This window comes from Halyomorpha halys, unplaced genomic scaffold (genome assembly GCF_000696795.3).
Source record: "Halyomorpha halys isolate HHAL.00 unplaced genomic scaffold, Hhal_1.1 Scaffold31.1, whole genome shotgun sequence".
NCBI lineage: Eukaryota > Metazoa > Arthropoda > Insecta > Hemiptera > Pentatomidae > Halyomorpha > Halyomorpha halys.
Window position 1 is genome coordinate 1,014,467 of NW_027107458.1, and position 18,516 is coordinate 1,032,982.

The 18,516-nt window shown below is 31.5% G+C and overlaps 2 protein-coding genes across 10 annotated transcripts in view; both read right to left on the reverse strand.

Annotated features, from left to right (window-relative positions):
• Zasp66 (PDZ_signaling and DUF4749 domain-containing protein Zasp66) overlaps positions 1–18,516 on the reverse strand; it is a 235,614-nt gene that overhangs the window by 102,541 nt on the left and 114,557 nt on the right. The gene's annotated exons all lie outside the window — the stretch shown is intronic.
• LOC106685112 (uncharacterized) lies at positions 9,336–10,744 on the reverse strand. The gene has a single exon (XM_014427629.2). The coding sequence runs from the start codon at positions 10,698–10,700 to the stop codon at positions 9,483–9,485; it is 1,218 nt and encodes a 405-aa protein (XP_014283115.1). The 5' UTR covers positions 10,701–10,744; the 3' UTR covers positions 9,336–9,482.

The following is an 18,516-nucleotide window of genomic DNA, read 5'->3' on the forward strand; positions in this document are numbered from 1 at the left end:
ACTCCTACGAAGATAAACATCATAAACTACTTTATAGCTCATTAAACTAGCTTTAATTTGAGTGCTAATAGACATCTTTACGTAGATGTAATTTTTATGATATTTGACAAAATAAATTCACAAACAGTTAATTTATAATTGTTCGTATAAAATGTTTGGAAAAATATATTTCTAGACGCATAAGACGCACATATATCTGTCAGCACTCAAAATAAAGGAAATTGAACTATAAAGTAGTTTATGACACTTATCTTCGTAGGGGCAGTAGTTTTTATGATATTCGAATGTAAATATAAATTTGGCAAATGGAAATTTGTCCGAACAACTCTAAATCAATTTATTTTAGGAAATATCATTAAAACCACTACAGTACATTTTTAAGAAATGTTACTTTTTAAAAAACTATATCTCGAGAACTATTGGACGTAAATAGCTCTGTTCGGGCTTATATTTCAGCAAACTTACTCTACTTTAAATAATGTTTCCTTAATTTTTCTATTGTTGTTGGTAGTTTTAAAGATATGAAAAATTACTTATTTTTAACCTTTTGAAACCGCAGCCATTTTTTATTCCCCCTACCTATACTTGGTAGACTTGTTAATTTGGACTAGTAATTATACATAGTTTTCATAAAAGTAATATAAAATTGGGGTAAAATAACTGCCTTTTTTTTCCTCTTGGGCTCTTGTACTAAATACTATATCCATTTCCCCCTAATATATAAATATACACTATCTAGACTGAATAATTTGTACCAAAAATAAGTGCATGTCTATTCGATAGATTAATTGGAAAACTATGTAAATAATCATGATTTATTTTTCCACTAATGCAAACAAATATGTTATTGCAAGACTAACACAGCTAGCTATCAAAGCCTTTGCCCTATTTGTTGTCAATTATCAATAGATAACCTAAAATCTATTTTAGTCTTGTTTTATTTAATGAGAAACTGTATCTGATTCCTGTTTATATTTGTAATTATATCACTTGTAGTAAAATAAATATTTTATATATCTTAGTTTAAATAAAAATAAAGTTTGAGTAGTCATCTCATTTACCTCGTGTAAATTAAAAAATAATCTGAGGACCGAAAGTTATAAAAAAAAAAGTTTAAAAACCAAATTCCACGTCTTTTAAGTTTTTTAAATATATTTATTTAACAACTATTTGTTATTAAAAGATATATTATTTTAATATACTTATCTTTCGTTTTGTATTGGAAAGCAGATAACACAACTAGCTCAACTAGCTTAGATCTAATATTATTAGCATTAATCTTTTTTTTTTATTAATGTAATTCCTTATTATTATTATTGAATTCTAAATACGATTTCGAAAAATAAAAGCAAAGAATATCAAAAAAATGAGTTCACTGACCTATCAAAGGGTACTCTGAATTTATAATTTTCAGTTCAAGGAAACGTAAAAAGCGTTCATCTTCAGAAGATTCCAGGTCAAACGAAAATAGACTGTCTGTATCTAAGACGTCGGATACACTACAATGTATATTGTTCCAATATGAACTGTAAAAACGGAACGATGTTATAAGATCTATTGCAAATTTTCTGGAATTTTTTCTTTTAATTTAAAAATAAATGAATGAAGTTACATGATCGCAAACGAGTTTAAATATCTTTGGTAAAACATTAAAAGAAAAATAAATATTTATATAATTGTTTGGTTTTAATAAAATATTAATATTAATTTTGAATTTTTTTTTTCAGTGATATAAAACATTTAGTTTAGGAGGAAGGAACAGTTTCATTTAACGAAAAAACTTACAACTATAAACTGATTTAAATTCTAGATACAGTCCAAAAGGGTTTGTTGAGGTGGTTATGTTATCTTGAAAAGTTTGTTGAGGTGGTTATGTTATGATGGGTCTAAACGTTCGTTCCTTACTGCAAGTCCTGGACATGTACAAATGTTTTGTAAACAAAGGAAGTAAAAAACATCCATAAGCTTGTAACTTTTGTCTGCTATTACATTCGATTTGCACTAGTTTCATCATAAAAAGGAACAAAATTCATTACAAAAAACTGATCTACATGACTGTAATAAGGCCTATCTGGACATACGGAGTTGAGCTCTGGGGCTCCCCTACACCTTCGAATTCATCTCGTATCTAATCCAAAATCTTTCATAAAATCCTCAATGCTCCTCATTTTGTCACAAATCAAGTCATCCATCATGACCTCAATGTTCCATATGTTGCTGATTTGGCCAGAACCAGAAACCATTACTTCCATGATAAACTTCTCAACCACTCAAATCCACTTGTTTCTAACCTGGCTTCTCCTTCATTACCTAATAATCCTTCTAGGCGTCTGAAAAGGCCTAGAAATCTTCTCCTCTAGAAATGTTATTGGAGTTCTATGAGTGGGTAGATTCTCCACATGTTTGTAACAAATTTACTTGTTGTATATATTTGTATACAGTTGTAAATAAGAAATAAATAAATTATTTTAAAAAAATCCAGATAGTGATCATCTGAACACACAACTCCGGTTAGTTGCCTGAACCGTTGATTTATAACTGAAATTTAAATTTGCATTAGAAAAGTTTGATAATTCATTTAAAGAAAAGAGTTACTGCTGAAATTTCGATAGGTAAGTGCCGCTAAAAGAGAAATCATCATGACAGGCGACATACCTGGTTACGTTTTAAAAACTGGCGTTGTCCAAGCCACCTATTTAGTCCATTCAAATGGTTGTTGCAAGTGGAAAACACCCAATTAATGGGTTTTCAACAGTTCTATATATTTTTGGGATGGACGCTGTGATTCTAAACATTTGGATCGCTGGTTGAAGTTTGGATGTTCTGAACCGAAGCAACAATAAACACAACAGAAAATAATGAACTCAAACTAATGAATCTAATCTAAAGGTGCCTCTACACGTTTGACCAACTATGGTAAATTCACGCATGCAAAAGTCTGTGTATGCTTGTAGTAGTGAACTTATTTGATAGATGGTTTCTTTTGGAATCATCTTATAAATAGGAAGGTAATGGGGAGGAAAGATGGTGGTGGCTTCCAAAAAACCATTAGAGATGAATAGTGCAAAACTGCCTTATACATTTATTGTTCCCATCCTCTACACCATCTGTACAGCTGGCGTACCAACAACTCCTAACACTATCCTTACCACGTATGCTGATGACACATGTGTGCTCACAGTTAGTAATAACCCTTTGATTGCATCCCAAACTCTCCAGTCCCATATCACAATCCTCGAAGAATGGTGTCGAAATTGGGGGATAAAAATAAATCCCAACAAATCACATTTACTCTTCGTCGTAAACCTGCCGACAGCCCTACAGTATACTTTAATAATGTGGCTCTTACCCCCTGTAGAACAGATTCGTTATCTTGGACTACATCTTGACAAACGACTAACCTGGAATCCTCACACAAGACTGAAAAGACAGGAAACTGCATGCAGATTCCGACTATTACAGCATTTACTAGACAAACGGTCTAAACTTCCAACTCATTACAAAAGACTGATCTACATGACAATAATAAGGCCCATCTGGACATACGGAGTTGAGCTTTTGGGGCTGCACTAAATCTTCGAATTCCTCTTGTATCCAATCTTTACAATCCAAAATTCTTCGTAAAATCCTCAATGCTCCTTATTTTGTTACTAATAAAACCATCCATAAAGACCTAAATGTTCCTTATGTAACCGATCTAGCCCGAACCCGATATTATTCCTTCCATTATAAACTCCCTAACCACCCAAACCCACTCGTTTCTAACCTTGCTTCCTCTTCCATTCCTGGCAATCCTCTGAGGCGCCTGAAAAGAAGATGGCCTCGTGACCTTATATTGTAAACTGTTTTTAGAGTTCTACTACTAGGTAGTTTCTCTACATCCTGTATCATATCATTATGTCATTATGATCAAATTTACTGGTTGTATTTTTATACAGTTGTAAATATCAATAATTAAATGAAATAAAAAAAAACAAAACATTTATTGTACGAGCCATTGGTTAAACCTTGTTGTTGCTATTTGAATTCAGTCGTTTCATTTTTAATAATTTATTGGAATTAATTTAAAAAGTAATGATTGAATTTTATGAAAATTTTTTTATCCTTATTGGAATTTAGCTGTACATAATTATACATTTAGTAAACTTGATGTATGCTATTATGGAGTGATATAGGCGTGTAGATAAACTACCCATTGGTAACACTCTAAAGAAGTTTTTGTATTAGTAGGTCTACATTAAAAGTCTCATTCCTCATGAATAAATGTCAACGTTTATTACAGATGACAAAGTTTATATTACAAATCTAAAGATGTTGTAAGAATTTAGCACATTGTGTTATTCCCGGAAGATAGTGGGTATTTTATTTTTAATCTCAAATATTTTTTTCTGACAACATTTATAATAATGTATTTATATCCATTGTTATAACTTATCCAAAAGTATCTAGGTTTCCTGTTGCATTACATATTATTACATACAGTAATTCCATAGTGGTTTTTTTTGTAACCTCGAATACTTTTCCCTGTGAAAATTTGTAATAAAATATCTATATCCATTGTCATAATATATCCACAAGTATCCAAGTTTCCTTCAAGAAATATGATGCGATTATTTTGCGATGAGGACCACAATATGTTAAGAAACCCTTAAGTTGAAATAAATTATTAAGCTGTTATACTGAAATCGATAGCATTATCAGTTACAACGCCGCCGAAAACATAATGTATATGAAATACGAAAACTAAATTCAAAGATTAACTCTTCATTTTTTACAGAAGTACTTATTTCAAACTTTTATAACAGCAATCAAACAAGTATACAAATAACATTGAAAACGAATTCTTGTTATGAATACAAATATATTTAGATTTGTAGATGTAGATATGAATATAATCGTATAAACTTCATATACTGTGAGTATAAATTTATTTACTTCTTATAGTATAAATATACGCATTATAACTTCTGTAAATACTGTCAATATACTCCTACATGTGAACACGAATGCCTGATAATGCCTCAGATGCCAATAGTGTGTAGCAGCAACTACTATCCATGAGTTCATAGTACAAGAGCCGGGAAGAAAAAAAGGCAGTTATCTCACCCCAATTTTTGATTACTACAATCAAAACTATATATAATTACTAGTCAAAATTGATGAGTCTGCCAAGTATAGGTTGGGGGATTAAAAAACGGCGGTTATTTCAAAACCTTAAAAAAACATTGATTTTTCATTCGGAGCTCTATATCTTAAAAACTACCAACTATACTAGAAAATTTAAGGGAACATTATTTAAAGAAGAGTAAATTTGCTGAAATATTAGCCCTAAAAGAGCTATTTTCGTCCAATAGTTCTCGAGATATAGCTTTTTAAAAAGCTGAAAAAAAATCTGCTGAAAGATTAATAGTTAGTTAATTTATTTTGAGAGATCTATATCTCAGGAACTATGTGACGTACAGATGTCTTTTAGCACTCAAATTAAAGCTAGTTTAATGGACTATTAAGAAGTTTATAACCTTTACCTTTCTAGGAATAGTAGTTTTCATGATATTTGCTAAAACAAATTGATTTATAGTTGTTCGGACAATAAATTTGATTTATGAAAACCTTTATTTCAGATACGGTATGTCCAATATACCGAGGTCTGCTAGCGTTTAAATTAAAGCTCTTTAAATTTACTACAACATAGTTAATTATGTTTATCTTTGTAGGAGTAGTAGTTTTTATGATATTTGACAAAATAAACTTATAAAATGTTAATTTCTATTTGTTCGTATAAAATGTTTGATTTTTGAAAAAATATATCTCTAGATCCATGAGACACACATATGTCTGCCAACACTCACAATAAAGAAAATTTATCTTACTATAAAGTAGTCTATGACACTTATCTTGTTAGGGGTAGTAGTTTTTATGATATTCACATATTAATATAAATTTGGCAAATGAAAATTTGTCTGAACAACTATAAATCAATATATTTTAACAAAGTTCATGTAAACTATTACTCCTACGAAGATAAATATCGTAAACTACTTTATAGCTCATTAAACTAGCTTTGATTTGAGTGCTAATAGACATCTGTACGTCAAATGGTTTTTGAGATATAAATTTTTCAAAATAAATTCACTTGTTACTGATCTTTTAGTAAGTACCATACAACATTTTTATGAAATGTTGCTTTTTAAAAAGCTATATCTCGAAAACTATTTAACGTAAATAACTCTATTAGGGCTCATATTTTAGCAAATTTACTCTTCTTTAAATGCCCTTCTCTCAGGTTTTCTTGTGTTCCTACTTTTTAAGATATAGAGCTTCGAATGAAAAATTAATTTTTTTAAACAGCTGCCATTTTTAATTCCCCCTACCTATACTTGGCAGACTCATCAATTTTGACTATTAATTATACATAGATTTCATTAAAGTAATCAAAAATTGGGGTGAGACAACTGCCTTTTTTCCTCTTGGGCTCTTGTACTATCACTTAATAGTACAAGAGCCCGCTGGAAAAAAGTCAGTAGTTTCACCCAAATTTTTTATTTCTTTAGTGAAAATAACGTATAATTACTAGTCAAAATTGATGAGTCTGCCATGTATAGTTAAGGGAATACAAAATGGCGGCTGTTTAAAAATGTTAGAAAAAATTAATTTTTTTTCAGAGCTCCATATATTTAAAACTACGAACAACACTAGAAAACTCAATAGAAAATAATTTAAATTAGAGTAAATTTGCTAAAATATGAGCCCCAGTAGATTATTATTATAGCGAATATCATGAAAACTACAACTCATACGAAGGTAAGCGTCATAAAAAACTTTATATCGCATTAAAATAGCTTTAATTTGAGGCCTAATATACATCACATGGTTCCTGAGATATAGATATCCCATAATAAATTAACTAACTACTGATTTTTCGTTCCTTTTTTTTTTTACGAAATATTGCTTTTCAAAAAAATTGTATATTGGGAACTATTGAACCTAAATAGCTCTATTAGGGCTAATATTTCAGAAAATTTACTCTCCTTTAAATAATGTTCTTTTAGATTTTCTAGTGTTGTTGGTTGTTTTTAAGATATAGAGCTTCGATAGAAATTTTTTTTTAGCATTTTAAAACATCCGTCAGTTTATATTTCCCCTATCTATACTTGACTGATAAATTTTGAGTAGTAATTATACGTAGTTTTCAATAAAGAAATAAATAATTGGGGTGAAATAACTGACTGCCGACGCTGGATGAAGTTCAATGTTTCGTTAAAAAAAATTTCAGATAGTGAGTTCTCTAAACTCATCTAAATCTGTGGAAGGATATTTACTAAACTTATGCTGTTACTAGCATAAGCGGATGATATAGGCATTCTAGTCTAATACTACTAGGTTGAGAATCAGGTGCCCCAGCGGCTGTCCTGTACAATTATAGTGGAGATTAAAAAAAACAATATTAAAAGTCAAACATCCATCTTACTGATAAATCCCCTTCAAGGAACAGCGTTAAAAAAAATAATTTCTAAATTTTGTTTTTCTAATTAATTAATCAGGCACTTTTAATAACTGATTTTTTAAAATTATAACATGTAACAGAACGAAAATTCCGTTAGAGATACAAAGTAATTGTTAGAATACAATTTAAACATTTACTTTAGAATGGGTATAAGTCAAAAACTACCAATTTACACCACGGAATCGATAATCTGAAGATAGAACAAATTTGTATTAGGATTTTAAAAATTTCATCATAAAATACAATGATTTTTAATATTTATGTTCATTGTAAAATTGGAGTTAGATGAATTCATATGGATTTTAGGTCTCTTTACCATTGACAAACAAGTCAACTGTTGATGATCCACTAGATCAGGCACCATCAGAACAGAAGATCAATATTCGTAGAAATAATAGAGCTCATCTTATATTTACGGTCCATTTGGACACAAGAATCGTGAACTGCAATCACTCCAAGAAATGCTAAACCACACTTGTATATTTATTTATCACCTTAGCTATCACCATTGAATAATAAAAGGAGAATAAATATGTTTTATATTGATGTGTTAGTTATACTGATAAAAACTATATGTTTATCTAGTTGGCAAAACATTAAATTAGATTGAAAAGGACTACCTATTTCGGGTAACTTAAGGTTAACGAAAGTTTGAATTGGATTGTGGGGGCTCCCATGAGAAAGGCACTACCAGCGCCCAAGTGGCAAGCAACAAAAGCTTACCACCCCCAGCGCTCACGGTGGAAAGAGAAGCAACCTGTAATATAGAGCCATCTTGTTTTTTGCCAACAGTAGTTCTCTTTTTTTCTTTTCTTCACTATCATCTTTAGTGTAAATGAGTGAGTAGAGAGACCCTGAATCTCTCCCCTCCCCACAGAGCAGAGGAGGAGAGAGAGAAATCAAGAAATGAAGGAATTCAAGAAATAAGAATGGAGTAACCGGAGAATGGAGTAAGTCCACCTAATTCAACATAAAAAACATTCATCATCATCATCAATCACATCATTAAACCTTTAATGAGGTGAAGATAGTTGACCGTAGATTAATGATTGGAGAAGTTTGTCGGGGGGTGCGGTAAACAAAGAACAACATAAATAAACAAAACCATATTTATTTATTTTGTGCCGACCTTTCGACCTGAGTTTCAGGTCATCATCGGGGCTACAGAACAAAAGAGATAACAACAACATTTAGAGAAACATATAATTGAAAAGGAATAGTATACAAACAAATTTAGAATTATACAAAATATTGAATTAAATCATAAATGATAAAAAATTGATAACTGATAATTGAATAGTACAAAATTTTAATTGATTGATAATCGTGGAATGGTATAATTGAAAACAGTGACAGATGAAATATAATGTAATGTAGGTTAGAAGATATGTATAATATAGTAGTGTCTAAAAAACTGAAAAAATAAATAAATAAATTGAATCTACCAATTGAACACTATGACAGACAATGAAAAATAGTGAGTGGCTTATATGGCCCCCCGACAAACTTCTTCAATCATTAAACCTATAGTTTTCCATAGCCCAGTTACTCCAAATTCATTAGCATATCTAACAACAAATGTTTCATTTCGGCCACACCCTACTACCTGTAACTTGGACAATTTTCCTTTTCAGTTAACCATGTTTTATTTTCATTATATACAGTCCACTGCATCCCACCAACTAATCAAAAATGAATGTGCGTCAGGCCTTTAGTTGAAGGAATACTTTATAGACTACCCATTGCTTTGAAAAAAAAAATATATGTATTAACCATAATGAGAATATTATATTTATTGATAATTATCATAAAGGGTTGTGATAATAAATAATTAAAAAATGCAAAGTAGTTTTTTATTATAAAAAAATAAAAAGAACATTTAACAGCAGTTTTGTCAGTGTCATCTTATAAATGATAGTTCTATTGATGGTTCTTCCCAAATGAATAAAAAAAAAGATAAATTAATGAAAACAGGTACTCATTCATCAGTGTCGAATAAATTAATGAAATTAGTCACAGACTGGATGATCCTCCTTTTGAACTCCATGTCTTTCTCCATCGCCTCCAGTATGTATTGCTCTCTGTTCCCTTCGTAATACTCCTTATATTTCTCGTCGCTGGACATGACATCTTTCAGGATATCTTCCGGCACTAGGACACAGATCAAGAACATGCACGCTGTAGCGACTGCTGTCGGCTGAGTCTCCTTGAGCATGTTTTCGAAATCCTCCCAGTTCATGATGTCATCGACGTCGATCGCCGCAGACTTTAGCATTCTTGAAAGGACATTGTAATAAAGCCTCATCAAGTTACCAAAGTGCCTTTCTCTTAAATCATTATCTGTGCAGCAGTGCAAGAACTGTTGGATATCGTAACCAGGGGCCTTGTAAGTCGCCAATTGGAAGTCGAATATACAAGCTTCTTTTACGTTTCCCTGATCGTCGTAACTGAACATTATATTATTAGCCCACAGATCAGCGTGTGATAGGACGTTAGGGTATAGCTTGGAACTCTTCATTTCGTCGAAGAGGTTGTCTAGGTAGTAGACAGCTTTTTCAACCACTTTCGTTGGCACATGGGTCAAGTACTTTTCTGTTACTCGCTTCATACATCTGATTTGCGCCAGAGCTCCTTTCCTTCCGACGTGATTTTCGTCTTTTGACATTATCATCTCGGTCTTGATTACGGGAACTATTTCTGTCATTTTGCGACCCTCTTTCTTCTCCATGATAAACGAAAGCGCATGAAACTTTGCGAGTGTTTCGATCGTCTTTTTACAGTGTTCTAGGTCTAGTGTCTCACGAAGAGGTTTATTCTTAAATCCTTTCTTCAGTAAATCTTCCATTACCATTAACCCTTCGGATCTTGCCAGGTAGCATGCCGGAATAGAATTGTCCTTCAGGTAATCATGATATTTGTTTAATACCTCGTTGAAGAGAACCACTTCCCGGTGGAAGCTTCCCATGGCCAAGATGTTCTCTCTGTGGTATGCGGCATCTGGTAGGGTTTTCATGAAGACATGGAGTTCATCCTCGCCTCGACTAGTCTTGAACCTGATCCGTGCCTTGTCCTGAGCGCTCAGGAACCCCGTACAGATACCGTCGAGATCCGCACCTTCGCAGGAGATAATCTCGAAATCATTAGATTTCAGGTAGCTCCGGATGACTTCGTGTATGTCCCTACTCTGGAGCGCCATCTCATTTGTTCTCTTGGTCGACACTAACTCTATTCTTACGTTGATTTAATTTATATTTATTTCGATAAAAAAACTGATAAAGGTACATTTGTAAAATCCTCTGTTGACTCTTTGTACATAATAACCATATATTACGGTCAGTTATTTAATATTTGAAAGTCTACGTGTGTTTTACAGGTGCAAATGTTCTGTTTTTTCAGTGTTACCTCCTATCTTTGTGATGTAATAGTTTTATTTAACTTATAATCTTAGATACTTTCTTGAGACTGGTTAATGTTGTTTAAATAAATAATTTAATTTTTATCCATTTTAGTCTCAACACATTTTATTTTTTTTACAAGTGCGACGTTTCGGCCAATCCGGCCATAAAAACTTTATCACAACAATTCAACAGTTTTTAACAAATAGTGACTGTGATAAAAGAATTTTAATTTTTGTTTTTAATGTGAAAATTGATTAATTAGAAATTGTTGTTCTGACCTGGGTAGAATAGCCTGCATGAAGTTGAGTATTTAAATCATTTAGTTCCAAAATTGTATCAAGATTGTCCCTGAGGATGACCGGATTGGCCGAAACGTCGCACTTGGAAAAATAAAATGTGTTGAGACTAAAATGGATAAAAATTAAATTATTTATTTAAATAGTTTTATTTAGTTTAGCTCAATTATTATAATCCAGACTCACAATGTGCTGATGAAACACCTTAAGTGTTGACCTTTTCACACCACTCTCTTCATTGTTGATACAAAAAAAAAAAAAATTCTAGATAAAATATTTTTACCCAACTATCACGTGGTAGTTTCACATTAGACCATATATTTTAACTGTTAATTACCTTCTGTTGAATTACTGACGTATCTACCACGGTGTTTGTGTCCTAATTGTTTACATTTAGATTTTCTCAGTGAACTAGAACTAACAATGTAGCATTAATTGAAATAAAATAAAAATTTCTGCAAATGATTGCACGATTTATTGGTCTTAAAATCTACTTAAGACCTGGAAATGATTAGCAATTACTAGATTTAGAGATGTAGATAGATTAATTGAATACAATTGAAAGTTTGATATAAATTAATATATTTAGTTATTTCCATATTGGATCGATGATTGAATTATTTGCTTAGTATTATTGCTATTTAGTTTAAAGCGTTTAATAACTTTATATCAATTTAAAAAAGTATATTTATTGGAATTTACAATTGTACATTATAATACATTCAGTAAATTTGATCTCAGTTATATTGGAGTGAAACAGGCGTATAGAGAACTACTCATTGGTAGCCCTCTAATGATGTTTTTACTCTAGCAGGTCTCATGGTCATCTTCTTTTCAGGCACCTCAGAGGATTGTCAGGAATAGAAAAAACAAGCAGTGTGTTTAGATGGTTAGGAAGTTTATAATGGAAGGAATGATATCTGGTTTGGGATAGATCGGTTACAGAGGGAACATTAAGGTCTTTATGTATGATTTTATTTGTGACAAACTATTGAGGATTTTACGAAGGATTTTGGATTGTAAGGATTGGATACGAGAGGATTTCGAAGGTTTAGTGAATCCCCAAAGCTCAACTCCATATGTACAGATTGACCTTATTACTTTTGTAATCAGTTGGAAGTTTAGATGGTTTGTTTAGTAAGTGCTGTAATAGTCGAAATCGACGTATAGTCCTGTCTTTTCAGTCTTGTGTGAGAATACCAAGTTAGCCGTTTGTCAAGATGTAGTCCATGATAGCGGATCTGTTTCACAGGGGTAAGATCAACATTATAAAAGGAGACTGTAGGGCAGTCGGTATGTTTACAACAAAGGGTAAAGGTAATTTGATGGGATTTGTTAGGATTAAATAACATCATATAATAAAAAACTTCCACACAACTCGACCCATCGGAATGAAATTATTGTGTAATTATAGAGTAATTAATTTACCCTAAATAAAAAGATAAATCATTCATTTTTTTTGGTTTTATTTATTTTTTGAAATTAATATTTGTATTAAATAAAAATACATATAGTAAATGTGATGTGAGTTGTATTACAATAGTATGATTTCTGGGGAAACTAATCAATGGTTACACTCCAATCAAATCTACACAAGAAGGTCTCGAAGCTATCTTCTTTTCAGGAGGATTGTCTGAAATAGAAGAGGAAATGAGAATAGAATTAACGGGTTTAGAATGGAGGGATTAATGTCTGGATTAGGCTAGATCGTTTATGTATGGATCGGCAAGGTCTTTGCTGGATGATTTTATTTGTGACAAAGTAGGAGTCATGAGGATTATCCGGAGGATTTTGGATTTTTATGGATTAGTGGAGAACCAAAACCAGTAAATCCGAATAGGTATTATTAGTGTTATAGAAATCAGTATTTTGAAATTAATTGTAAGTTAAGATCGCTTTTCTAATGTGTTGTAATTACTAGTCTTAAGAGACAAGAACTCAACAGACGATTCAGCCAATTATACCGACTGCTCAGCCGGACCTCTCATCTCTCACTAGAAAACAAACTACTAATTTATAAGACTATACTCCGACCTATCTGGATCTAGAGACTTCAACGTTGGAGAACAGCTAAACCGTCGAACATTAAACGTCATGACCTACATATTCCTTTTGCCCTTGTCCTTATACCAACCAAATTCTCAAAATCCCATATAAACCTTTACAACCATCCTAATCCTTTGGTTCAAAGCTTATCTAGTTCCACCCATCCGTACAGCCCACCTAGAAGGTTGAAAGGGCAGTGGTCAAGAAACTTATTGTAAAATAAAAATGGACAATCAGAGTTCTGGTAATGGTCAGATTCTCCACTCAAGTTGAGTGTTTGCGGCTTTAGCACACTTGCTCAGCCTCCACTTACTCACAACCAGTGATGCCGCGAGAGGTATGCGCTGGGATCTTTTGAGCTCTGCTCTACCCCTCGCACGTGGGGGATAGAGAGGGCTCAGAAATCCTCAGGTCGATTGTGTAAATATTGTATATAAGAGTGTAAATTTGACTAGAGATTATATTATTTTGTCACTATGTTATTTTAATTTTTTCACCTACATAGTTTGATTATGTTCATTTTGTTTATCCTACTATTTGCATATATTTTAAGAGAGATTTTTTTTTCATTCATTTATTTATTTTTATTCTTATTTTATTTTATTTTAGTATGAATGTGATCATTCATCACTATTACCTATTACCCACAACTGTGTGGCAGATTGTAATATCTATCAATAAATAAAAAGTATTTTAAAACTAAAAAAAAAAATTGTTGTAATAGTTGGAAACAGTTTCTTGACTTTCAGACTTGTTTAAGAATTCCAGGGTAGTCGTTAAAATAAGATTCTTCTATTCCCTAAAAAATTTTTAGAATATATTTGTAATAACTTCTACTTACAAAGCGATTTACGATGGAACAATAAGTTGGAAAATGAGCTTGTTGATTTTCCGCGTTTATGATAATAAGCAGTCCAGCGCCAGAGAATATATATTACCAGGGCTATTTCTAAACACAATGGATGTCATGTCCGACTTTGGGATTTTCTTAACCTTGACTGCGACAAGAAGAAACAACAGCAGATTATATCGGGAGCAGTAATAATATGCATCCGGTGCAGAGGGAATATTTTTCCTTGTTCGTGGCCAACATCAATCCCAAACAACTTGAAATGTTTATATTCCAAACTAGAATATAATTATACCACTACTTCACATAGATAGCGAAGCATCGCAAAAAATAAAAAATCTTTTTGTACAAGACACATTCTATCGTAGACTGGGTTTACTTTTGGACATGAATGGTGATAGATCGCAAGGGGTCTCCAGTTGGTAATATAGCGTGTAACTTATCTTAGGAAGACGTCCAATTTAAAATAAAAACTTTTCTTTGGTCACACGTGGCAAGCAAACAAAGAAGCGATATACTGGTTGTTAAAGGCACCTCAAATCGACTATGTCTTTTTGTTGGAAGGCTTTAAAATGAAAAAACAACTAGCTGGTTCGGATATAAACATTTGTAAATCTAAAACTAAAATAAACATAAGATGACAAACAATGAATACAAATAAAAATAAAAAGGCATCTCAGATAAAAATAAAATAGTTTGATAAATTATGAAAACGAAAAGAAACTGATTTACAAAAAAACAAATAAATATGTAAATTAAATACTACTCGACGAAAAGTTATCAACTCCGATAGGTCAGTGGAAGAGTGCTGCCGAGATGTGTAGGTCGCTGCTCTTGTAGCTAAATACACCGCTGTAATGGTCCAAGGTTGGTGTAGTGGCTCATCGACAGTCGAAATATCCAAAAGTCTAGATGGCCACACTGGAACTTTTTAAGGGCAGAAAGGGTCTAGTCATTTTAATGCATTAGGCGAGCCGACTAAACAACAATTTATATTCAAGTCGAAACTCAGATAAGGTCTGGTTTCGAAATGTAATGACGATTAACTCACTAAAAATGTCCAAACTATTAAATTATAAAGGCAGAAAGGGCTGCTTAGACACTATCATGGCCACTAATTAGTCGGAACTCCTAATAAACGAAGTTGGTCGCCCCGTTGCTAGGGAACGTCTTAGCGACGATTATCAACCCTTAGCAACTGTCTCTATTACTTATTTATAACAACACAAATAAAAATACACATTTTTCCTTCTCAAATGACTTTATCCAATTAAAATAATATAAATAAAAATAAATGTAACTAAATTAAACACTCATACAACTCAAATACTATTTACAAGGTAATAATAAAATATGGTGTTAACACTGGTCAAACAAAGTGTATGTAGCTAGTTTTCGAGTGTATACTAATAGATGAAGTAGAAGGGTTCATTTGTAACTTTAATCGCGCTAACATTTATAATTTCCAGCCATATCTGTAAAATCCTTTATGAGTTAGATATTTTATTGAAGAACAATTTAGATTTTTCAACATTATGCCATAACTCACAGGAGGTTTACTAACCAATTTATTATTTATTAACTAATATTTAGGAAAATTTTAACGAATACATTAATTTATTTGCTATTTAAGATGGATGGCTCTCAGTTCTACTATCATTTCGCAGTTTAGGTTATAAAGAAAACTAATATTGATTCGTTTCATAGAAAAGTTTATTTAATAAAACAACTTTATGAAGTCAAAACATTTTTTGTATTTAAAAACTTTTCCTCACTTTCTATACTTTTCTCCCAACGTGTTATCAACTTTTCAATACCAGAACTGAAAGATTCAGAGTGTTGTGAAGAAATTAAGCCAGAAAATACTTTCTTGACCTGAGAATAATATTCGAAAATTTTACCTTTAAGGAAATTGTCTAAATTTCTGAGGAGAATTTGTTGGAGATAAATCTGGCGAATGGGGTGGATGTGGAATAGTAAAAGAGCCCAAGAGAAGAAAAAATCAATTATTTCTCCCAAATTTTTATTACATTACAATTGAAAGCTAGGTATAATTACTAGTCGAAATTGATGAGTCTACCAAGTATATCTAGGGGGATAAAAATTGGTGGCTGTTTCAAAAGGTTAAAAATAATTAATTTTTTATTCGGAGCTCTATATCTTTTCAACTACCAACAACAATAGAAAATCTAAGAGGGCATTATTTTAAGAAGTGTAATTTTTTTAAAAAATGACTTTGACTATTGAATATAGCTCTATTAGGGCCTACATTTTGTAGAAAATTTACTTAAAGATGAGTTGCTGATGAGATTAAAGATGAATTTATTTCGAAAAATCCATATCTCAAAATCCATTTGACGTACAGATGTCTATTAGCACTCAAATTAAAGCTAGTGTAATGAACTATAAAGTATTTAATGATGTTTATCTTCGTTGGTGTAAATATTTAATATTTTGCATGCAATTTGCTAAAATAATTTGATTTATAGTTGTTCGGACAAATTATCATTTGCCAAATTTATATTCATATGTGAATATCATAAAAACTACTACTCCTACGAAGATAAGTGTCATAAACTACTTTAGAGTAAGTTAAATTTCCTTTATTTTGAGTGTTGGCAGACATATGTGCATCTTACAGATCTAGAGATGTATTTTCAAAAATCCAACATTTTATGCGAACAACTATAAATTAACATTTTGTGAGTTTATTTTGTCAAATATCATAAAAAAAAAAAACACTACTCCTACAAAGATAAACATAATAAACTATTTTGTAGTAAATTTAACTAGCTTTATTTTATTGAGCGCTGGTAAATATCTGTACGTCCAATGGTTTTTGAAATGAAGTTTTTCATAAATCAAACTTATTGTCCGAACAACTATAAATCAATTTATTTTAGCAAATATCATGAAAACTACTATTCCTACGAAGGTAAAGGTCATAAACTTATTTATAGTCTATTAAACTAGCTTTAATTTGAGTGCTAATAGACATCTGTACGTCTTATAGTTCCTGAGATATAGATTTCTCAAACTAAATTAACTAACTTCTTATCTTTCAGAAGATTTTTAAGAAATTTTGCTTTTTAGAAAGCTATATTTCGAACTATTGGACGCAAATAGCTCTTTTAGGGCTAATATTTCAGAAAATTTACTCTTCTTTAAATAATGTTCTCTTAGATTTTCTAGTGTTGTTGGTAGTTTTTAAGAGCTCCGAATGAAAAATGAAGGTTTTGAAACAGCCGCAATTTTTTATTCCCCCTATACTATACGTATACTTGGCAGACTCATCAATTTTGACTAGTAATTATACATATTTTTCATTAATGTAATCAAAAATTGGGGTGAGATAACTGCCTTTTTTTCTTCCTGGCTCTTGTTATTTATATAATAATATTATAATAATAATAATAATAGTTAATACTGAAAATTTCTAATTCTGAGAAATCGATTTATTTTATTTGCACCATGAATACAGAACTCCCCTAAAAGAAGTTAGGAATAGTGATGCAATACTAGGCCAAGCCAAATACAGACGACATTGTTTTGTTCATTAGCATGGGCGTACACTGAAAGGTCTGGCGGAGGGGGTAGTTGTCTCTCCAGAAGTGAAAAAAATTATTAATTTTATAAACCTTTTTTTCAAGCAAATAATAATTTTATTAACTATAAAATCATTTTCTGATAATTTTGGTTTCATTCGCCTTTTCGTGCTGAAAGGTTACAACCTGACTGACTATGGTTTGCCCCCCTCCCAGTTTTGATCTTTGTCCTTGTTTATCATAGCTAAGATAATAATTTAAGAATTAATTGAATAATAATATGGACTATTATTATGAGAATAAATGTGAATAAGTTAGTTGAGTTTAAAAGTTACTTTTGATAACTATATACAATTTTTTCTAATGAGGAATTTAATTGGTTAAAATAAATAAATAAAAGTATTGTACTGCTTTGATCCATAAAAGATCAAGGGTTCAGTACATTGTAAGGAAGTGATTTTTTTTTTGAACAACGGTTGTACAAGAAGGTGATTTTTGGCCATAAACATCCTCAACCGCCATTTTCCTGCAATTAAGGGTACCAATTATATTGAGGTTGGGGTCTCCTGAACCTGTAGAGTTGCCTCACGGCTACAGAAACAGAGTTTATTTTTTTTATTTATTTATTGATATTTACAACTGTATAAAAAATACAACAAGTAAATTTGAGCATAATGACATAATGATATGATATAGCATGTAGAGAAATTTCAGGTTCCTCGGAGGATTGCCAGGAATGGAAGAGGAAGCAAGGTTAGAAACTAGTGGGTTTGGGTGGTTAAGGTTTTTATTATGGAAGGAATAATATCGGGTTCGGGCTAGATCGGTTACATAAGGAACATTTAGGTCTTTATGGATGGTTTTATTAGTAACAAAA